Source organism: Scyliorhinus torazame, chromosome 1, assembly GCF_047496885.1.
Source record: "Scyliorhinus torazame isolate Kashiwa2021f chromosome 1, sScyTor2.1, whole genome shotgun sequence".
Classification (NCBI taxonomy): Eukaryota; Metazoa; Chordata; class Chondrichthyes; order Carcharhiniformes; family Scyliorhinidae; genus Scyliorhinus; species Scyliorhinus torazame.
Window position 1 is genome coordinate 418310630 of NC_092707.1, and position 24540 is coordinate 418335169.

A 24540-nucleotide genomic window follows, 5' to 3' on the forward strand; every position below is an offset into this window, starting at 1 on the left:
CCCCATGTACACTCTCCCCATGTCACTGACTCTACCCCCCATTCACTCCCCTCACACACCCCCATGTACACTCTCCCCATGTACACTCTCCCCATGTACACTCTCTCCCTGTACACTCTCCCCATGTACACTCTCCCCATGTACACTCTCCCCATGTCACTGACTCTACCCCCCATTCACTCCCCTCCCACACCCTCATGTACACTCTCCCCATGTACACTCTCCCCTATCACTGACTCTACCCCCCATTCACTCCGCTCCCACAGCCCCATGTACACTCTCCCCATGTACACTCTCCCCATGTCACTGACTCTACCCCCCATTCACTCCCCTCCCACACACCATGTACACTCTCCCCCTGTACACTCTCCCCATGTACACTCTCCCCTATCACTGACTCTACCCCCCATTCACTCCCCTCCCACAGCCCCATGTACACTCTCCCCATGTACACTCTCCCCTATCACTGACTCTACCCCCCATTCACTCCCCTCACACAGCCCCATGTACACTCTCCCCATGTACACTCTCCCCGATCACTGACTCTATCCAGCCAATCACTCCCCACCCACACCCCCATGTACACTCTCCCCATGTACACTCACCCCTATCACTGACTCGACCCACCCATTCACTCCCCTCACACAGCCCCATGTACACTCTCCCCTATCACTGACTCGACCCACCCATTCACTCCCCTCCCACACCCCCATGTACACTCTCCCCTATCACTGACTCTACCCCCCATTCACTCCCCTCCCACACCCCCATGTACACTCTCCCCATGTACACTCTCCCCTATCACTGACTCTACCCCCCATTCACTCCCCTCCCACAGCCCCATGTACACTCTCCCCATGTACACTCTCCCCTATCACTGACTCTACCCCCCCATTCACTCCCCTCACACACCCCCATGTACACTCTCCCCATGTACACTCTCCCCTATCACTGACTCTACCCACCCATTTAATCCACTCCCACATCCCCATGTACACTCTCCCCATGCACACTCTCCCCTATCACTGACTCTACCCACCCATTCAATCCCCTCCCACATCCCCATGTACACTCTCCCCTATCACTGACTCTACCCCCCATTCACTCCCCTCACACACCCCCATGTACACTCTCCCCATGTACACTCTCCCCTATAACTGACTCTACCCACCCATTTAATCCCCTCCCACAGCCCCATGTACACTCTCCCCTATCACTGACTCTACCCCCCATTCACACCCCTCCCACACCCCCATGTACATTCTCCCCATGTACACTCTCCCCCAGTACACTCTCCCCTATCACTGACTCTACCCACCCATTCACTCCCCTCACACACCCCCATGTACACTCTCCCCTATCATTGGCTCTACCCCCCATTCACTCCCCTCCCACACCCTCATGTACACTCTCCCCTATCACTGACTCTACCCCCCATTCACTCCCCTCACACTAAGGGCAATTTATCCTGGCCAATCCACCTAACCTGCATATCTTTGGACTGTGGGAGGAAACCGGAGCACCCGGAGGAAACCCACGCAGACACGGGGAGGAAGTGCAGACTCAGCACAGACAGTGACCCAAGCTGGAATCGAACCTGGCACCCTGGAGCTGTGAAGCAACTGTGCTATCCACAAGGCTACCGAGCTGCCGCTACCACATCCCCATGTACACTCTCCCCTATCACTGACTCTACCCCCCATTCACTCCCCTCCCACAGCCCCATGTACACTCTCCCCATGTACACTCTCCCCTATCACTGACTCTACCCACCCATTCACTCCCCTCCCACATCCCCATGTACACTCTCCCCTATCACTGACTCTACCCCCCATTCACTCCCCTCACACACCCCCATGTACACTCTCCCCATGTACACTCTCCCCTATCACTGACTCTACCCCCCATTCACTCCCCTCACACACCCCCATGTACACTCTCCCCATGCACACTCTCCCCTATCACTGACTCTACCCACCCATTCACTCCCCTCCCACAGCCCCATGTACACTCTCCCCTATCACTGATTCTACCCACCCATTCACTCCCCTCCCACATCCCCATGTACACTCTCCCCTATCACTGACTCTACCCACCCATTCACTCCCCTCCCACAGCCCCATGTACACTCTCCCCTATCACTGACCCAAGCTGGAATCGAACCTTCGAGCCTGGAGCTGTGAAGCACTTGTGCTAACCACTGTGATACCGTGCTGCCCCTACCACATCCCCATGTACACTCTCCCCTATCACTGACTCTACCCCCCATTCACTCCCCTCCCACAGCCCCATGTACACTCTCCCCATGTACACTCTCCCCTATCACTGACTCTACCCCCCCATTCACTCCCCTCACACACCCCCATGTACACTCTCCCCATGTACACTCTCCCCTATCACTGACTCTACCCCCCATTCACTCCCCTCCCACAGCCCCATGTACACTCTCCCCATGTACACTCTCCCCTATCACTGACTCTACCCCCCCATTCACTCCCCTCACACACCCCCATGTACACTCTCCCCATGTACACTCTCCCCTATCACTGACTCTATCCCCCCATTCACTCCCCTCCACACCCCCATGTACACTCTCCCCATGTACACTCTCCCCTATCACTGACTCTACCCACCCATTTAATCCCCTCCCACATCCCCATGTACACTCTCCCCTAGCACTGACTCTACCCCCCATTCACTCCCCTCCCACACCCCCATGTACACTCTCCCCATGTACACTCCCCCGGTACACTCTCCCCTATCACTGACTCTACCCACCCATTCACTCCCCTCACACACCCCCATGTACCCTCTCCCCTATCACTGACCCAAGCTGGAATCGAACATTCACTCCCCTCACACACCCCCATGTACACTCTCCCCTATCAATGGCTCTACCCCCATTTCACTCCCCTCCCACACCCTCATGTACACTCTCCCCATGTACACTCTCCCCTATCAATGGCTCTACCCCCATTTCACTCCCCTCCCACACCCTCATGTACACTCTCCCCATGTACACTCTCCCCTATCACTGACTCTACCCCCATTCACTCCCCTCACACTAAGGGCAATTTATCCTGGCCAATCCACCTAACCTGCACATCTTTGGACTGTGGGAGGAAACCGGAGCACCCGGAGGAAACCCACGCAGACACGGGGAGGATGTGCAGACTCCGCACAGACAGTGACCCAAGCTGGAATCGAACCTGGGACCCTGGAGCTGTGAAGCAATTGTGCTATCCACAAGGCTACCGTGCTGCCCCTACCACAGCCCCATGTACACTCTCCCCTATCACTGACTCTACCCCCATTTAATCCCCTCCCACAGCAACATGTACACTCTCCCCATGTACACTCTCCCCTATCACTGACCCTACCCCCTCATTCACTCCCCTCACACACCCCCATGTACACTCCCCCCATGTACACTCTCCCCTATCACTGACTCTACCCCCTCATTCACTCCCCTCACACATCCCCATGTACACCCTCCCCATGTACACTCTCCCCTATCACTGACTCTACCCACCCATTCACTCCCCTCCCAGAGCCCCATGTACACTCTCCCCTAGCACTGACTCTGCCCCCCATTCACTCCCCTCCCAGAGCCCCATGTACACTCTCCCCTAGCACTGACTCTACCCCCCATTCACTCCCCTCCCACACCCCCATGTACACTCTCCCCTATCACTGACTCTACCCCCCATTCACTCCCCTCCCACAGCCCCATGTACACTCTCCCCTAGCACTGACTCTACCCCCCATTCACTCCCCTCCCACACCCCCATGTACACTCTCCCCTATCACTGACTCTACCCCCCATTCACTCCCCTCCCACACCCCCATGTACACTCTCCCCATGTACACTCTCCCCATGTCACTGACTCTACCCCCCATTCACCCCCCTCCCACACCCCCATGTACACTCTCCCCTATCACTGACTCTACCCCCCATTCACTCCCCTCCCACACCCCCATGTACACTCTCCCCATGTACACTCTCCCCATGTCACTGACTCTACCCCCCATTCACCCCCCTCCCACACCCCCATGTACACTCTACCCTATCACTGACTCGATCCACCCATTTAATCCCCTCCCACACCCCCATGTCCACTCTCCCCATGTCCACTCTCCCCATGTACACTCTCCCCATGTACACTCTCCCCATGTACACTCTCCCCATGTCCACTCTCCCCATGTCCACTCTCCCCCCCCCCCACACCCCCATGCCCACTCTCCCCATGTACACTCTCCCCTGCCGCACCCCCATGAACAGGAATGGAAAGCAGGTTTTAATCAGCAATCTCAAGTCAGAGAACACAACTTGCATTTACACCTCTAACCTAATAGAAAATTGAAAACGCTTCACAGGTGCTTATTTAAACAAAATTTGATATTGGGGCAATTGGCTAAAAGTCATTTTAATGGAGGAATGAAATGAAAATCGCTTTTTGTCAGATGGAGAGGCAAGGAGGCTTGGGAAGAGGATCCACGGGTCCTGGGCCCACGTATCTGGAGGCACATCCACCAGTGGTGGAGTGATTAAATCTGGGGATGCAGAAGGGGACAGAATTGGAGATTATCGAGATACGGGCGAGATCATGCAGAGATTTGAAACAGTAGTGCCTGATAACATGAAAGGCTAGGGACAAAGGTGAATTTGTCAAAAGCCATGCCATGGCAGACAGTCAGGATCGGCCTCTCTAAGTATAAAAAATCATTGTAATTTCTTCCTCAGACACTTAGATAACCACTCACTGTGGGAGCCCAAGCTGTTCGCAGTCCGTTGCTTCAAAATCATCATGTATTCCGTTCAGGTAAGTGGACAATATTCAGGTTTCACTACATCTTGGGGTTGTCAACATCTAAATGTTGCAGCCTATGTATTAATTCAACTCATATTGCTTACTGGAATAGGAAATAAACATCATTTAACTCAACAGATCAAGCCTCTCTGCTCACTGTGACGGCTGTACAGTCGGCTTTGTTGGTCACCATCAGGTTGTGGTGACACGATTTGTTTGAAACGCATTGTTCAAATGATTACTTCAAAACTTGCTGTTGCATTTGCTGAACTGAATTCAGTGTGTCAGTGCACAGGATTTCAATGGACACATTCATTTAAAAGCCACATGGTGCCAGTCTCATATATTGTCTGCCCCTAGATGCTTTGTGGAGATTGGTCGACTTTGAAACTGTGCAGTTATTTTAGTAACTGATGATTCTGCTTCAATGGTGCCAAGCACATTGACCCAGCAACAATGAACAGGGATTTGTGTCCAGCAACAATGAACAGGGATTTGTGTCCAGCAACAATGAACAGGGATTCGTGTCCAGCAACAATGAACGGGGATTTGTGTCCAGCAACAATGAACAGGGATTTGTGTCCAGCAACAATGAACAGGGATTTGTGTCCAGCAACAATGAACAGGGATTTGTGTCCAGCAACAATGAACAGGGATTTGTGTCCAGCAACAATGAACAGGGATTTGTGTCCAGCAACAATGAACAGGGATTTGTGTCCAGCAACAATGAACAGGGATTTGTGTCCAGCAACAATGAACAGGGATTTGTGTCCAGCAACAATGAACAGGGATTCGTGTCCAGCAACAATAAACAGGGATTTCCAGCAACAATAAACAGGGATTCGTGTCCAGCAACAATGAACAGGGATTTGTGTCCAGCAACAATAAACAGGGATTCGTGTCCAGCAACAATGAACAGGGATTTGTGTCCAGCAACAATGAACAGGGATTTGTGTCCAGCAACAATGAACAGGGATTCGTGTCCAGCAACAATAAACAGGGATTTGTGTCCAGCAACAATGAACAGGGATTTGTGTCCAGCAACAATAAACAGGGATTCGTGTCCAGCAACAATGAACAGGGATTCGTGTCCAGCAACAATGAACAGGGATTTGTGTCCAGCAACAATGAACAGGGATTCGTGTCCAGCAACAATGAACAGGGATTTGTGTCCAGCAACAATAAACAGGGATTTGTGTCCAGCAACAATGAACAGGGATTCGTGTCCAGCAACAATAAACAGGGATTCGTGTCCAGCAACAATGAACAGGGATTTGTGTCCAGCAACAATAAACAGGGATTTGTGTCCAGCAACAATGAACAGGGATTTGTGTCCAGCAACAATGAACAGGGATTTGTGTCCAGCAACAATAAACAGGGATTTGTGTCCAGTAACAATGAACAGGGATTTGTGTCCGGCAACAATGAACAGGGATTTGTGTCCGGCAACAATGAACAGGGATTCGTGTCCAGCAACAATGAACAGGGATTTGTGTCCAGCAACAATGAACAGGGATTTGTGTCCAGTAACAATGAACAGGGATTTGTGTCCAGTAACAATAAACAGGGATTCGTGTCCAGCAACAATGAACAGGGATTCGTGTCCAGCAACAATGAACAGGGATTTGTGTCCGGCAACAATAAACAGGGATTTGTGTCCAACAACAATGAACAGGGATTTGTGTCCAGCAACAATAAACAGGGATTCGTGTCCAGCAACAATGAACAGGGATTTGTGTCCAGCAACAATGAACAGGGATTTGTGTCCAGCAACAATGAACAGGGATTTGTGTCCAGCAACAATAAACAGGGATTCGTGTCCAGCAACAATGAACAGGGATTTGTGTCCAGCAACAATGAACAGGGATTCGTGTCCAACAACAATGAACAGGGATTTGTGTCCAGCAACAATAAACAGGGATTCGTGTCCAGCAACAATGAACAGGGATTTGTGTCCAGCAACAATAAACAGGGATTTGTGTCCAGCAACAATAAACAGGGATTTGTGTCCAGCAACAATGAACAGGGATTTGTGTCCAGCAACAATAAACAGGGATTCGTGTCTTGGAAGTGATCTTGGTGGTGATGGTGATGATATGAAATCACTGTTTTTGTTCTTGCTGGTAAAAGCTGTGGGTCTAGGAAGTGCTGTTGCAGCGTCCTTGGTCAGTCCGTGTCTGGTACACACTGCACCCACAGTACTCCAGTAATCACGGAATGGATTAAGCAGTCTGGCAGGGACTCCAATCAAGCAACTTGTTTTTAAATCATTTTCACGGGATGTGGGCGTCGCTGGTTAGGCCGAATTTATTGCCAATCTTTAATTGCCCTTCAGAAGGTGGGGGTGAGCTGCCTTCCTGAACCGCTGAAGTCCCTGTGGTGTAGGTACACCCACTGTGCTGTTAGAGAGGGAGTTCCAGGATGTTGCCCCAGCGACAGTGAAGGAACGGCCGATATATTTCCCAGTCAGGATGGTGAGTGACTTGGAGGGGAACCTCCAGCTGGTGGGGTTCCCAGGTATCTGCTGCCCTTGTCCTTCTAGATGGTAGTGGTCGTGGGTTTGGAAGGTGCTGCCTGAGGAACCTTGGTGAGTTACTGTAGTGCATCCTGTAGATGGTACACACGGCTGCCGCTGTGCGTCGGTGGTGGAGGATTTCAATGTTGGTGGAAGGGGGGAGCCAATCAAGCGGGGCTGCTTTGTCCTGGATGGTGTCGAGCTTCTCGAGTGTTGTTGGAGCTGCACTCATCCAGGCAAGTGGAGAGTATTCCATCACACTCCTGACTTGTGTCTTGTAGATAGTGGACAGACTGTTCTAACATAAAAATAGAAATGCTGGATAAACTCAGCAAGTGTGGAAACATCTGTGGAGAGAAAAACAATTAACATTTTGAGTCCATAGAACCACAGAAAAGTTACAGCACAGATTGAGGCCATTCAGCCCATTTTGTCCATGCCAGCCCGTGGACACCCAGGTGCCCGCTCTAATCCCACCTTCCTGCACCCGCTCCACAGCCCTGCAGCTCACAGAAGATCCAGGTACTTTTTTGAAGAGTTTAGTGTCTCTGCCTCCACCACTAACTCGGGAGGTGAATTCCAGACTCCCACTGCCCTCTGTGTAAAGATGTTCTCCCTCATGTCCCCTCCACACCTTCTGCCTCTTATCTTGAATCTATATCTCCTGGTTCTAGAATTCTCCACCAAGGGAGACAACTTTATCCTGTCCACTCTATCGCTTCCCCTCATAATTTAGTACGCCTCAATCAGCCTTCTGTGTTCCAAGGAAAATAACCCCAACCTATCCAATCTGTCCTCGTAGCCACACTTTTCCAACCCTCTGCTCTCTCTCAATGTCCTCTGCTCTCTCTCCAGAGCAATCACGTCCTTTTGTGGGCAAAATCTTGGAAAGGTTTATAAGAGATAGGATGTATAATCATCTGGAAAGGAATAATTTGATTAGAGATAGTCAACACGGTTTTGTGAAGGGTAGGTTGTGCCTCACAAACCTTATTGAGTTCTTTGAGAAGGTGACCAAACAGGTGGATGAGGGTAAAACAGTTGATGTGGTGTATATGGATTTCAGTAAAGCGTTTGATAAGGTTCCCCACGGTAGGCTGCGACAAAAAATACGGAGGCATGGGATTCAGGGTGATTTAGCAGTTTGGATCAGAAATTGGCTAGCTGGAAGAAGACAAAGGGTGGTGGTTGATGGGAAGTGTTCAGACTGGAGTCCAGTTACTAGTGGTGTACCACAAGGATCTGTTTTGGGGCCACTGCTGTTTGTCATTTTTATAAATGACCTGGAGGAGGGCGTAGAAGGATGGGTGAGTAAATTTGCAGATGACACTAAAGTCGGTGGAGTTGTGGACAGTGCGGAAGGATGTTACAAGTTACAGAGGGACATAGATAAGCTGCAGCGTTGGGCTGAGAGGTGGCAAATGGAGTTTAATGCAGAAAAGTGTGAGGTGATTCATTTTGGAAGGAATAACAGAAAGACAGAGTACTGGGCTAATGGTAAGATTCTTGGTAGTGTGGATGAGCAGAGAGATCTCGGTGTCCATGTACATAGATCCCTGAAAGTTGCCACCCAGGTTGAGAGGGTTGTTAAGAAGGCGTACGGTGTGTTAGCTTTTATTGGAAGAGGGATTGAGTTTCGGAGCCATGAGGTCATGTTGCAGCTGTACAAAACTCTGGTGCGGCCGCATTTGGAGTATTGCGTGCAATTCTGATCGCCGCATTATAGGAAGGATGTGGAAGCATTGGAAAGGGTGCAGAGCAGATTTACCAGAATATTGCCTGGTATGAAGAGAAGATCTTATGAGGAAAGGCTGAGGGACTTGCGGCTGTTTTCGTTAGAGAGAAGAAGGTTAAGAGGTGACTTAATTGAGGCATACAAGATGATCAGAGGATTGGATAGGGTGGACAGTGAGAGCCTTTTTCCTCGGATGCGATGTCTAGCACGAGGGGACATAGCTTTAAATTGAGGGGAGATAGATATAGGACAGATGTCAGAGGTAGGTTCTTTACTCAGAGGGTAGTAAGGGCGTGGAATGCCCTGCCTGCAACAGTAGTGGACTCGCCAACACTAAGGACATTCAAATGGTAATTGGATAGACATATGGACGATAAGGGATTAGTGTAGATGGGCTTTAGAGTGGTTTCACAGGTCGGCACAACATCGAGGGCTGAAGGGTCTGTACTGCGCTGTAATGTTCTGTGTTCTATGTTCCATAGCACCGATGTCATCCCTTACTATTGCCCGGATGTCATCCTTAAATAAAAGAGCTACACCACCTCCCTTACCATCCACTCTGTCCTTCTGAATAGTTTGATACCCTCGGATATTTCACTCCAGCCATGACCATCCTTTAACCATGTTTCAGTAATGGCCACTAAATCATAGTGAAATCCCTGAATTCAGTTTGTAGGACCTCGTCCCGTTTTTACCTATATCATTGGTGCCTATTTAGCCAGAGGGTGGTGAATCTGTGGAACTCTTTGCCGCAGAAGGCTGTGGAGGCCAAATCACTGAGTGTCTTTAAGACAGAGATAGATAGGTTCTTGATTAATAAGGGGATCAGGGGTTATGGGGAGAAGGCAGGAGAATGGGGATGAGAAAAATACCAGCCATGACGAATGGCGGAGCAGACTCGATGGGCCGAGTGGCCTAATTCTGCTCCTATGTCTTATGGTCTTATGGACCTTTAAATGTTCCATCAACTTGTCCATCGTGGGCGGCACGGAGAATTTACAATGTTTCAGGTCATGACTTTTCATTCGATCTGGGAAAAGCTAGAAATATAACAGCTTTTCAGGAGCTTTTTACTGACTCTGTGTCTCTGTCTACAGTCTCAGCATTCCCACCTGGTCATCCAACAATTGGTGGGCCACCTGGATGCTAACAGTAAGAGCGCTGCCAAAGTGCGCACTGGCATTGTGGAAGTGCTGTCGGAGTCTGCTGTCATCGCAGCTGGCGGATCTGTCGGTGGGTAGGAAGGACTTCTTATGGTTCCTCATTCCACATGTTGCCTTGTATTAATTGCAATGTATTAATAGTTGGACACTTTGCAGTTAATGTGTTGGGATTTACTCGATTGTCTGTTGCGATCAGTTACATGTGATGTTTGTCATTCAATGACCCCAGGAGAAGGCCATTGGGCCCCTCAATCCTGCTCTGCAATTAAATCAGATCATCGCTGACCTGATTGTGGCCTGAACTCCATTTTCCTACCTGTTTTACTTCTTTGGGGTAGCAGCACCGTGGAAGCTTCCTCATGTCCCTTCGAAACAGCACACAACTCAGTCCATCAGTAACCAAAAAGGTCATTTGTCCATCACTGGCTGTTTAGTGTCCCATTTTTCTGTCATCCAAATTGCTTTCCGTGTCTCATTGGAATGGTAAATTATGATATTATGTACCACGCACTGATTCCCTTGCTTCATTAATTTAAAAGGTTCACTTGATCCTGCTTCTAACCCTGACTTCCCCACATTAATGTCTAACATTGTCCTGAACCATGTATGTCTGCCAACCCCTGGTGTACATGAGAGAATATCTTTCTGACAAACTTCCTTCCAATCCCTTCTGTCTGTTATCATTTCCCTTACAACATGAAAGTGTATATTTTCCATTACAACATTTGCAACATAATGTGCCAACAGTATTCGCAAAACCACATTGAACTATCACTTTTTCCAAATAAATTCTCCCTATTAAATACACAGTTTTAAAAAAAAGTTAAGTCTTATCTTAACACATTACTCATGACCTAACCACACAAATAGACTGTGTTACAACTTTACATATTTGCAACTGTTATCACAATTTCAATACCAAAAGTAAAGTACAATATCGACGCATCCCTTCGTGGCTTTGGGACCAATAGTCATTACATACTAAATATGGTGTGTAAACAACATCAATATTATTTGTGATATTCTATTCAGTTAAATCAAGAAAACACACTAAACTACCACTATTCCCCCTCTATTAAACCATTCACACATCTTAGAAATGCTGATCAAGTTCTTGAACAGCACACATACCCCCATTATCATACATAACAGTCCCTACCAATTTACATGACATTACTTCCTTAATAACTATACAGCTCTTCAATGCAATATTGTTTGTTGCATTGGTAATAATTTTCCCGCCATGGCATCAAGCTACAAAAATTCTTAAACTATTGTCATTTGTCATGTTGGGGTTCCTCGTCAGTCGCTGCTGTCTGCCGAGACCCTTAATAACTCCACCGCGTAGTACATATCCCGTGGAGGCTGCAGATCATCCATCAGCTGATGTCCAATTAGAGATGTCTGACCAGTGGTTTCACTGTTCAGTAATAATTTGATATTTTGATTTGTTTCTAACCCGTAAAGTTTTCCTACGGGCTCTTGTCATTTAATTCCCTTAAATATGTAGCCAATTGTATCATTAGTTTCCCCCCAATCCTGTCAAAACATTCTTCTCTGGAGTGCAGTTCTCTTCCTTCTTGTGAACTGGTCTGTCTGTTATTTATTTTTTCCATCTGAAAAATCAAATGAACAGGTCAAGGGTGGAGAGGGCCCTATTCTTTCATTTGTACTTTCCATCTTCGTTTGGATTCTCCAGAAGTGCCCTCTCCAGGACTTCCGGATTTCTTTTGCCACCATTTCTTTCCTTTTTCTTTTTGAACTGGTTTATTTTCCTTATCATTTATGTACATCATACAATTAAGGCCTCCTCCTTCTGTCATTGCACCCCTGAGTGAGATTCGAAGAATCTCAAACTCCTCCTCTTTAGCTCACTCAGTGATCCAATCATTGAAACCTTACCCTGATACATTCCGGGTATTGCGACTGCATTTACTTTAATTACTTTATTTTGATTACGGCCGGATTGCTATGAAGGTAAGTTCCGAACATGACATTTTAACTTCATCATCTGTCCAATCAATGCTGCTAACGGGTTTTAATTCACTGTCTTCCCACTAATTGGGTCATGTGTTTTAATTGTGATACAATTTATTTTGCTCCAGCCACTATGCTTCTCTAATTCAACTGTATGTTTACCCAGATTCTGAACAATCTTGTCTTTACATTTTACAGCTTCACTGATTATTTTCCCTGCAGTTTTAGTTGGTAGCTTCACCCAAACTTTCTCTGTGTTATCAATTGGTTTTAATCTCTTAAATTTTACTACCTGCATCTATTTTTAATCAAATCTTTTCCTGCCATCAGATTCTCATTTCCTTATACTGCAAGTAATTCTCTTAATCTAACTTTTGATCCAATATCTTTATTCTCTAAAGCTCCATCTTCGATGTATTTAACATTCTAAACATCATTATTTTTGCTGGTAACATTCTTGTGATTGTCAGGCACTAGGACCCTGCGGAGCTATGCAGTGTCAATTTCAACGCTCAGTTTCAAAGCCTGCAAGCAGCTGACTGCTGCCCAGTACAAACTCTTTATCTGTTTATTCTGAGACCAATTTAGTTCTGAACATACTGATTTACCACCTCATAATACTGATCACATTTCTACCTGCCATTTATAATTTCTAATTTATGCGAAACTCGGTTTTGCAAAATACAACATTTTTTTAAAATACAAACACCAAAGGAAATTCACAACTCCTTATTAAACAGACACACACTCAGTCATCCACTCAGATCTTGGATCTCTACTTTGTAGGGTTTCACAAACCATTATTAAACACACACTCATTTATCCACTGAGATCTTGGACCTCTATTCAGTAGGGTTTTAGTTACTCTTAACAAAAATCGCGATCCCTCCGTGCTGATAAGTCTCACTTATGCAGGAGTTTTTTGCCTCTGTTAATTTCTTCCACTCTTGTTTCATTGCTTCAACTCTCCTGACCGTGTTTCAGAGCAAGAGGATTATTCTAATTGCCATTTTTCAGAATTCTAAGTTCTGTTCCTGGTTGTCCCTTTCAGTTGCAATCTGAAATTAAGGATAAGTACCCTTTCTGGGCCCTATCCAAGGCTGACTAAGGCACTATCTTCCTGTTTTAGTTAAGGGTCGATTGGTTATTGGTATCTAAAGATTCTAGGCATCCCTTATTTCTCTAGGATTTAACCTCACAATCTGCCTTACTGTAGGGATGATTTATTTTTTGGCCTCCTTTTACCAGTAATGGATGCAAGATTTTTAGTGCTGTCACCAAGATGTCTTGCAGACTTTTTCTCAGGTTCAGCATCTTCTAGCCTGCTGATTTCACACCCAACTTGAGTTTTATGTCCCCTTGATCCACAGAATATCCTTACAAAAGTCAATCACACATGACTTTCCAGACTAAACTCGGCAGGTAAAGTCTGACTCACACATAGACCAGAAACATCTAATATTCCTCCAGCCTTTGTGCCGGTTAGAAACGTCTCATATTCCAACCGTTTCCTGGGAACGAGAAACTTCTAATATTCTCGCCCCCACTCTAGCCCCCATTCTGCTCAGCTAGAAACTTCTAATATTCTAGGCCTCCACGCTGGGTGCCATGGAGAAAGTAAAACAACCCGCAAGGCGTAATTAACACGGTTTTAATTACACGTTGTGCGCCATGTTGTTGAAAACTCACCACTATTCTTAGAAGTCCCCCTATACCAAAAAGGGTCGATATTCTAAATGGTGAACAGGGATTTTCACTCCCTGACTCCGATGCAGGCTTCAGTGGGTGCTAGTCAGGTCAAACTATGTTTTCAAGTTATCCCCTGGTATAACCCATACATTCACCGAAGAATTTTACCTACTTACGCCTCAGTAGCTTTGATATCCTGGGTCCTGCGTTGCTAAGTAAGTAAAGAAGGCTAAGAACCACTGTTTCAGGTTAGAACTTTTAAGTTATTTTATTAGTTTTTTTTTCATTTTAAAAGATGCAATCACTGTCTTTACAGAAAGGTAACAAGGTCTTGCTTCTGGGTCCTTCTGGTTGGTTGAAAGGACCTTCAGGCCCAACTTGACAATCAATCTTTTTAAAATCTGGTCTTCTTTAGATGTATTCGCTGATGAGCTCGGTTGCTGTGTCATATCTTTCCCATGTACCGAGCTGTGAGAGCTGGCTCTGCTGGCTGTCACTGAGCTCACTCTGAGCTGACTCTGCCTCCTCTTTAAATTCTAGTCTTCCTTCGATGTATTAGCTGTTTTAGCTCAGCTGCTATGTCTTATCTTTCCCATGACCGAGCTGACTGTAAGCTGATTCTGCTTGCTTCTCTTGTTCCTTCTCTGCTTCTCTCCTCTCTCTAAGTTCTGGTTGTTCCTGCTCTGGTCTCTGGGTTTCTATATTTTTCAAACAGTTATTAAGTTTTTAAGTAAAGTAACTTTTTTCACTTTGATTGGAAAAAGTATTTTTGATCTAAACATTCTAATACAACTAAGTATTCATTTTGACATCTCAGGTCCCTGATTACATTGTTTCCTTTGTGATGTTCAAAGTTCCTTTGTGATATTCAAAACTGCTTTGGTTTCAATAGAGGTGTGAATTTTGGTTTGGTTCCTGTCATTTCTATAGTTTTATTTTCCAATTGTGTCCTCAGCTCATAATTTTGACTTTGATTTTGGCTTTGAATTCTGTTTCTCATAGACTGATAGTCTCCAGTTTTCTTTAATTTACCTGGCATTAGCAAAATTTCACACCTAGAATTGTCACCAAATTCAACTGAACCTCATCCTTTCCTTTCCAGCTGCTCACTGAGATAGTTAATTTCAACGAAGGTGTGAAACATTCCTTTTTGCTGTATGCTAAAAATCCACTTGGTTATAACTTCAAAGGTTTACATTTATCACCGAGCTATACTGAAACTATCATCCATGCTTTTCGGGCTGCTCACTGAGATAGTTACTTTCAATGAAGGTGTGAGCCATTGTTTTAGGCTTCATCCAAAATCCTGTGTGTTTGCTAAGCCTGCTTGACCAAGGATATCTGCATTTTACAATCCTGCTCTTTGCAGCTGCTGTTAACCCTTTGTGGGATGTTTCCCTGTATCCTCTCATGTTTCTCTCAGACCAGATATTGCCAGACTTCCATGTTTCAAATGACACATCTTTCCATATTTTCAATAACAGCATGCACGGGAGCGCCAGCGCATGCTGGTGTCATGCCCGCGCATGCGCACAGGGATTCACATCCGCATCGGCCATCGCGGCGGACCACAACGGCCGATGCGGAAGGAATAGAGTGCCCCCACGGCACAGGCCCGCCCGCGGATCGGTGGGCCCCGACCGTCGTCCAGGCCACTGTGGGGGCACCTCCCAGGGCAAGATCCCCCCGCGACCCCCCAGGAACCCCGGAGCCCGCGCCGCCAGGTCCCGCCGGTAAGGGACCTACTCTGATTTACGCCGGCGGGACCGGCTACAGGCGGGCGGGACTTCAGCCCATCGCGGGCCGGAGAATTCAGACGGCCCCGGCACCTATTGAGTCGCGCCGGACCCCATCATTCTCCGAGGCGGGGGGGCGCGACTCACGCCACGTCGGTTTCTGGGGGGCGGGAGAATTGGGAGGACGGGATTCACGACGACCCCCAGCGAGTCTCCCATCCAGCGGGGGGGTCGGAGAATCACGCCTTACTTGTCCACGAGAACACAGGTTAACCCCAAATCGGAGTCAGAGTTGTGTGCTAAGGGCACTATTTGGTAATAAAGCAACTTTAGAAGTGACAGGAACCAAATTGAACATCCCTCTGGGATCAAAGCACTTTTGAACACCACAAGGGAAAAAAATGTAATCGGAGTTCGATGAGCTAATGTCATGCTCAATATGAATACATAGTCGTGTTAGAAATAATTCAGATTAAAGGTACCTTGAACAATCAAGAGTAAAATAAAGTTACTTTACAATAATGTCATATAAACTTAATAACTGCTAGAAGGGAAATATAAACCCTAAACCGGTAACAGCCAGCAGAGTCAGCTCTCATAGCTCGGTCATGCGAAGGATAGAGCACAGAAACGGAGCAGAACAGCGAATCCATCAGGAGAAGACCAAAAGATAAAGAAGAGAGATTGCCAAGGTAGACCTGAAGGTCTTTTCAACAACCAGGAGAATCCAGAAGCAAGATCTTTGTACTTTTCTGTAAAGACAGTGATTGGATCTTTTAAACGAAAAAATACAATAATAAAATAACTTAAAGTTTTAACCTGAAACAGTGGTTATTACAAACGTCTACTTTACTTACTTAGCAATGTGGGACCCAGGATCGATGCTACTAAGTGGTAAGTAGATGAAATCATCTATGAAAATATGGGTTATACCGGGGGATAACTTGAAAATATAGATTGACCCGAATAGCACCCACCTAAGTCTGCATTGGAGTCAGGAAGTGAGAATCCCTGTTCACCATTTAGAATGTCTTATTGACCCTTTTTGTATTCGGGGGAATTCTAAGAATAGTGGTGAGTTTTTTACTTCAATATTCATACAGGCCCTGTATTGCTGGTTACATATGGCTGGGACGCAGGGTCCAGCTCCAACTGTAGGTAGGCGTGGCTCATATCTAATTTTGTGAACTAGAGTCCGCCTACAAGCTAGAGATGTGAGGCATTGGATATCGGTCGAGCCGGGAAGCCGTATTCACTGTAAGTTTACAGTTGCTGCACAAGCGAACTGTGGTAGCTGGCTTCATTACAGGTACATTTGGTGCTGCCCAGTCAGCGAAATGGACAGGCCTGAGAATACCCAAGGACTCCAAACGAGTGAGCTCCCCTTCTACCTTCTCAAGCTAGGCGTAAGGCACTGGGCGCGCCCGGAAATAGCGCGGCGTGGCTCCTGGTTCGACTTGGATACGGGCTATGGCCCCTTTTATTTTCCCCAAACCAGGCTGGAATACATCTGGGTATCGTCCTAGCACCTCCGTCAACCCTCCAGAACCTGTTTGGAGGATGTGCTGCCACTGCAGCCGCAAATGGCGCAACCAGTCCCGACCCAACAGGCTGGGCTCGTGGCCGCGCACCACGATAAGTGGGAAACGCCCCTCCTGGCATCCATAAACAACAGGGGTCATTGTAGTTCCTGCAATGTCCAGTGGTTCCCCCGTGTAGGTGGCCAACCTGGCCTGTGAGTCGGTTAATGTAAGGGTCTGTATACCCTGCTTGATGCGGTCGAATGTCCTCTGGGCGATCACGGAGACCGCTGCGCCAGTGTCCAACTCCATCTCCAGCGGGTGGCCATTGACCCGTACTGTCACCTTAATGGGGGCCACACGGGGAGCTGCCACACAATGCAGCTGCAGGCAGTCGTCCTCCGTCTCCACGTCCTCGGGAGTAGTCGCCGCAGGTTCATCCACATGGAACGTACGGCCCCTGGGCTGGCTCCAGTTTCGGTCGGAACGACGGCGCCTCCGGCGCCCCCAGGACCGGCGTCCACGACGGGGTCGGCGCCTACAAGTCTGACACGGACATGGCTCCTCATCCATCGGTTCTGGAGAAGGCTCCTTTCGGGGAGGAACATCCGACGGCCACTGACATCGATCAGGACGTCGCCCCGCCCAAGGTACCACAGGGGTGGGGGGGAGATGCTTTTGGATGGAAGGGGTTGCGCCCCAAGGCGTGCACCTCCATTCCCTGTAGCTCCTGCACTCCCCGTTCTGCGCTCTCTCGGGACAATACTATTTGTATTGCCTGTTGAAAAGTCAATGTTGGCTCAGCTAACAACTTTCTCTGGGTGGCCGCATTGTTAATACCGCAAACCAAACGGTCGCGTAACATTTCTGACAAGGTCTCACCATAGTCACAGTATTCCGCAATCCTGCGTAGCCTGGATAAAAAATCGACAAGGGATTCTCCTGGGGTCCTCTCAGTGGTATTAAACCGGTAACGCTGGACTATTGTGGACGGAGTTGGGCTAAAATGTTGCCCCACTAAGCTCACAAGTTCATCAAATGTCTTGGTGTCCAGCGCAGCTGGGTACGTAACGTTTGGTCAAACGTATGCGGCCCGCAGGCGGTGAGCAATATGACCACCTGGCGCTCGTTTTCGGTGATATAGTTTACCCGGAAATAGTAACGCATCCGTTGTGTGTACTGGTTCCAGCTTTCCAGCGCAGCATCAAAAACATCCAAACGTCCGTACAGAGGCATGGTATAATAGAAAACAACTTCCAACCCGTATCCAACAAAAATCCAGGGAGGTGGCTTCAGCAGTGTAGACAGCTATTCACTTTAACCCTCGTCGCCAGTTTTGTGAGGACCAGGAAGAATCCAGCACGAGTTGTAGGATAGAAAGAAATATATATAAGCAGGCAGGTTATAACAGTGTCCAAAGCAGCCTTAAATACGTTCAAAATCCAGCACCCGCTGCTTAATGTGGAAGACAATTCCAAAGATTGACAACCACCTGAGAGAATAGATTCCTCCTCGTCTACATCTTAAATGCGAGACCCCATTTTGAAAACAGTGCCCCTCGACCTGGATTCCCCTGTGAGAGGAAACACCCTCTCGCCAGCAGTCCCCACACAACCAAATATGTTTCTGGGGTGGCACGGTGGCCCAGTGGTTAGCACTGCTGCCTCACGGTGCTGAGGACCCGGGCAGCATGGTGGCCCAGTGGTTAGCACTGCTGCCTCACGGTGCTGAGGACCCGGGCAGCACGGTGGCCCAGTGGTTAGCACTGCTGCCTCACGGTGCTGAGGACCAGGGCAGCACGGTGGCCCAGTGGTTAGCACTGCTGCCTCACGGTGCTGAGGACCAGGGCAGCACGGTGGCACAGTGGTTAGCACTGCTGCCTCACAGTGCCAGGGCAGCACGGTGGGTCAGTGGTTAGCACTGCTGCCTCACGGCGCTGAGGACCAGGACAGCACGGTGGCCCAGTGGTTAGCACTGCTGCCTCACGGTGCTGAGGACCGGGGCAGCACGGTGGCCCAGTGGTTAGCACTGCTGCCTCACGGTGCTGAGGACCAGGGCAGCACGGTGGGACAGTGGTTAGCACTGCTGCCTCACGGCGCTGAGGACCAGGACAGCACGGTGGGACAGTGGTTAGCACTGCTGCCTCACAGTGCTGAGGACCAGGACAGCACAGTGGCACAGTGGTTAGCACTGCTGCCTCACAGCCCAGGATCAGGGCAGCACGGTGGGACAGTGGTTAGCACTGCTGCCTCACAGTGCTGAGGACCAGGGCAGCACGGTGGGTCAGTGGTTAGCACTGCTGCCTCACAGCTCAGGACCAGGGCAGCACGGTGGGACAGTGGTTAGCACTGCTGCCTCACGGTGCTGAGGACCAGGGCAGCACGGTGCACAGTGGTTAGCACTGCTGCCTCACGGCGCTGAGGACCAGGACAGCACGGTGGGACAGTGGTTAGCACTGCTGCCTCACAGTGCTGAGGACCAGGGCAGCACGGTGGGTCAGTGGTTAGCACTGCTGCCTCACAGCTCAGGACCAGGGCAGCACGGTGGGACAGTGGTTAGCACTGCTGCCTCACAGTGCTGAGGACCAGGACAGCACGGTGGGTCAGTGGTTAGCACTGCTGCCTCACAGCTCCGGACCAGGGCAGCACGGTGGCCCAGTGGTTAGCACTGCTGCCTCACGGTGCTGAGGACCAGGGCAGCACGGTGGCCCAGTGGTTAGCACTGCTGCCTCACGGTGCTGAGGACCAGGGCAGCACGGTGGCCCAGTGGTTAGCACTGCTGCCTCACGGTGCTGAGGACCAGGGCAGCACGGTGGCACAGTGGTTAGCACTGCTGCCTCACGGTGCTGAGGACCAGGGCAGCACGGTGGCCCAGTGGTTAGCACTGCTGCCTCACGGTGCTGAGGACCGGGGCAGCACGGTGGCCCAGTGGTTAGCACTGCTGCCTCACGGTTCACCCGATCCATCACCACGCCGTGTGAACCGGGCGACTTCATTTGCCACATCGAGGCACAGGTGCAGTTGTGTGCCAGCAACCTCCCAGCCACTGATGGACGAGTTGTCCAGATACGCGAAGAAACTGCCAAAGACCCTCTACTGCAGCGCGTGATGCAACACCTCGCCCATGGCTGGCAAAAGGGACAGTGCCCCCAGTTCTTCAATGTTAAGGACGAGTTAACGGTTGTCGAGGGGATCCTTCTTAAACTAGATAGAATCGTCATTCCCCAAAGCATTCAAGCCATGGTGCTCGGACAGATCCATGAGGGTCGCCATGGGGTCGAAAAATGTCGACGCAGAGCTCGGCAGGCAGTCTACTGGCCTGGCATCAGCCAGGACACAACCAACATGGTCCTCAACTGCACAACATGTCAGAAGTTTCAACCAGCTCAGCCCAAGGAAACACTGCAACAGCACGAGATCGTGACTTCTCCGTGGTCCAAGGTGGGGATAGACCTCTTTCACGCAAATGGGCATGATTACATGCTCTTGGTCGACTACTTCTCCAGCTACCCGGAAGTGGTGAAACTGTCGGACCTCACGTCCAAGTCAGTGATTGAAGCCTGCAAAGAGACGTTTGCCAGGTACGGCATACCACTCACAGTAATGAGTGACAATGGTCCATGTTTCTACAGCCAAGAGTGGTCCGACTTTGCATGATCCGACCACTTCAGTCACATCACATCCAGTCCCCATTACCCGTAATCAAACGGGAAGGCCGAAAAAGGGTCCATATTGTCAAGCGGTGGTTGGCATACAGGGCAACCCCTCTGTCGACCTGTTTGTCTCCGGCTGAGCTGCTCATGAACCGCAGCTGTTCCAGCCATCCATCTTCCAGACCTTGACCGCCTCACGGTGCTGCAGAAAGTGCAGCGATCCAGGGACCAGCAGCAGATCACATATGATGCTCGTGCCAAGGATCTACCTGCGCTGGCTCCAGACGATGTTGTTCGCGTCCAGTTGCCTGAGGGAGGTTGGTCAGCCCCAGCTATTGTCGTCAGGCAGGCTGCCCCCAGGTCCTTTGTTGTCCAAATGACTGATGGCTCCATTCTACGGTGCAACAGGAGGGCGCTACGCAAAGTTCCCTGCCCACCGCCTGGCCGCACTTCTCCGCATGTCATCATGCCTCCTCCGGACATCTCGCTCCACGAGGCCACCGATCTGGCAGCAATTCCGCCTGTCCAAGATCGACAAGAATTCGTCGCCCCCCACAAAGACTGAATCTATAGACTTAAATCTTGTAAATTCTGTTCAGTTTGCTCTGTATCTGCACGATAGACACCTTCCCATCTACATATGTTCATTCACTCACCACTTGTATATAATCATGCATGTATACATATCGCCACGTTCCAAAATTTACTTCAAAAAGGGGAGATGTCATAATATCCACTCATGTATATAATGAGCTGCAGACAGGCAGTGATTGACACACAGGATAACCAATGAACACACACGACACAGAACAACCAATCACCAGACAGGACACCACCACTATAAAGCACACAGGGCATTAAGACTCTCCCTCTCTCTACAGGACACAGTTACTGAGATAGTGAGAGTGCACAAGCCAGTGAGCACTATCACCATGAGGTAGAGAGTTAGTCTGGTCAAGCCAGTAGGAGGGTATCAGTTAGATTGATAGAGTGTCAACTCACAGCAGACTATGTACAGCAATCAGGGAGTTCAATAAAACAGTGTTGGACCATCTCCTGTGTCAGACGCCTGTTTCCAGTTTCACTGCATCCAGTTGCAGTCAACGTTGAACCAACTCACAAAACACATCAGATCCCATTCAGCTGCTGGACCCAGACCTTCAAGGCAGCTTCAAAGTGATAAAATCGATTAACACCAGTACCTTCCAAACAGCTGCCATTCTGTCCCCAGCCTGAACTGCAAAATGTCCCAGTCTCAGAAATTCAAGCTGAACTGTCTAAGAAGGGTTAAAATAAAATGCATCGGTATTATTTATGACTAACATAGAAACCCTAAAAATGAGTAGAATTATCAAAATCTCACAGCTGTCCCTCAGATTATGGAATGTGCACTTAACTTTCTGACACAGGGCCAACAGTGCTGGAGGTGTTCAACACCCTGCTGCGCCATCTACGTCTCAGCATTGACTATGAACTGACGGGCAGCGATTCAGCCCCCAACATCAGTAACCAGATCATTAAAGAGCACGAGGAGAGGGTTTTTCAGGAGGCTGTCATCAAGACTATCGGTAAGTGTACAACATTGTCCTGCTTTAACCTGGCTCAGCGTCTTTTCAATCTCGCTTTGTGGGCATCGCTCACAAGGCCAACATCTTTTGCACATCCCTGTTGAAAACTTTAAATCGAGACACCTGGCACTGCTGAGGCAAAGATGCTGCCCGGAATTTATAGTTTCCGAAGTGAACAATCTCATATCTTTCCCAATTTATAGTGCTTTAGGTTTGATGTGAAATCTCTTCCATTCCTCCAGTTATATTGGCAGCATTTCGACCGACTGGCCTGTCCTGCACCCACCCATCTCCAGCTGCTTAGTCTTTTACTTTCCTTTGTTCAGAAGTGTTGATTGTCAATTTGCAATATCATTTATAACTCCTCTGACATTGAAGCAGTCCACATTCAGAAATAGCTGGACTACATCAGGCTAGGACTGGTAAGTAATATTTGTGCCATATAAGTGCTGGGCAATTATAATGTCCAGTAAAAACGAATTTCACCATCTTCCCTTGACATTGCCAGGATTGAACATCCCACCATCAACGTGTAGGAGAGTTACCATGAACTAGAAACGGAATTGGACCAGCAATACAAATACTGTGGATACAAGGGCAGGTCAGAGGCTGGGAATTCTGTATATTCATCCACTTGTTTGGATCAGCGCATCTCCAAAAATTCTCAGGACCCTCAACAACATCCAGTACAAAGCATCTCATCCAGAATCTTTCCTATCACTGACACACGGTGGCAGCAGTGTGCACCATGATGCCTCCTTTGCCTGAACCTTACAAATCCACGGCCACTACCATCTAGAAGGGCAGCAGGTACCTGGGAACCCCACCACCTGGAGGTTCCTCTCCAAGTCACTCACCACCCTGACTTGGAAATATCTCGCCGTTCCTTCACTGTCGTTGGGGCAATATCCTGGAGCTCCATCTCTAACAGCACAATGGGTGTACCTACACCACATGGATTCAGAGGTTCAAGAAGGCAGCTCCCCACCACCTTAGAAGAGTAGTTAGGGATGGGCAATGGAACTTGGTCTTGGCAATAACTGCCATGAACAAATAAAAGCGAATAAATAAATAGGACCCGCCACGTTAACAAAGAACAAAGAAAAGTGCAGCACAGGAACAGGCCCTTCAGCCCTCCAAGCCCGTGCCGACCATGCTGCCCGACTAAACTACAATCCTCTACACTTCCGAGGTCCGTATCCCTCTATTCCCATCCTATTCATGTATTTGTCAAGATGCCCCTTAAATGTCACTGTCGTCCCTGCTTCCACCACCTCCTCCGGCAGCGAGTTCCAGGCACCCACTACCCTCTGTGTAAAAAAACTTGCCTCGTACATCTCCTTTAAACCTTGCCCCTCGCAACTTAAACCTATGCCCCCTAGTAATTGACCCCTCTACCCTGGGAAAAGGCCTCTGACTATCCACTCTGTCTATACCCCTCATAATCTTGTAAGCCTCTATCAGGTCGGCCCTCAACCTCCGTCGTTCCAGTGAGAACAAACCGAGTTTATTCAACCGCTCCTCATACCTAATGCCCTCCAGACCAGGCAACATCCTGGTAAATCTCTTCTGCACCCTCTCCAAAGCCTCCACATCCTTCTGGTACTGTGGCGACCAGAATTGAACACTATACTCCAAGTGTGGCCTAACTAAGGTTCAATACAGCTGCAACATGACTTGCCAATTCTTATACACAATGCCCCGGCCAATGAAGGCAAGCATGCCGTATGCCTTCTTGACTACCTTCTCCACCTGTGTTTCCCCTTTCACTGACCTGTGGACCTGTACACCTAGATGTCTCTGACTGTCAATACTCTTGAGGGTTCTACCATTCACTGTATATTCCCTACCTGCATTAGACCTTCCAAAATGCATTACCTCACATTTGTCCGGATTAAACTCCATCTGCCATCTCTCTGCCCAAGTCTCCAAACAATCTAACTCCTGCTGTATCCTCTGACAGTCCTCATCGCTATCCGCAATTCCACCAACCTTTGTGTCGTCTACCGGAGGAGGTGGTGGAAGCAGGGACGATAGTGACATTTAAGGGGCATCTTGACAAATACATGAATAGGATGGGAATAGAGGGATACGGACCCAGGAAGTGTAGAAGATTGTAGTTTAGTCAGGCAGCATGGTCAGCACGGGCTTGGAGGGCTGAAGGGCCTGTTCCT

The 24540-nt window shown here is 48.7% G+C and overlaps 1 protein-coding gene across 1 annotated transcript in view; it reads left to right on the forward strand.

Moving 5' to 3' along the window:
• Window positions 1-24540, forward strand: part of LOC140425006 (protein EFR3 homolog B-like) — a 252529-nt gene that overhangs the window by 188113 nt on the left and 39876 nt on the right. The window contains exons 8-10 of the mRNA XM_072508816.1: window positions 4745-4823; window positions 10159-10294; window positions 22208-22366. Of these exons, the coding sequence (XP_072364917.1) occupies window positions 4745-4823; window positions 10159-10294; window positions 22208-22366 (374 nt within the window). The remainder of the gene's footprint in view (window positions 1-4744; window positions 4824-10158; window positions 10295-22207; window positions 22367-24540) is intronic.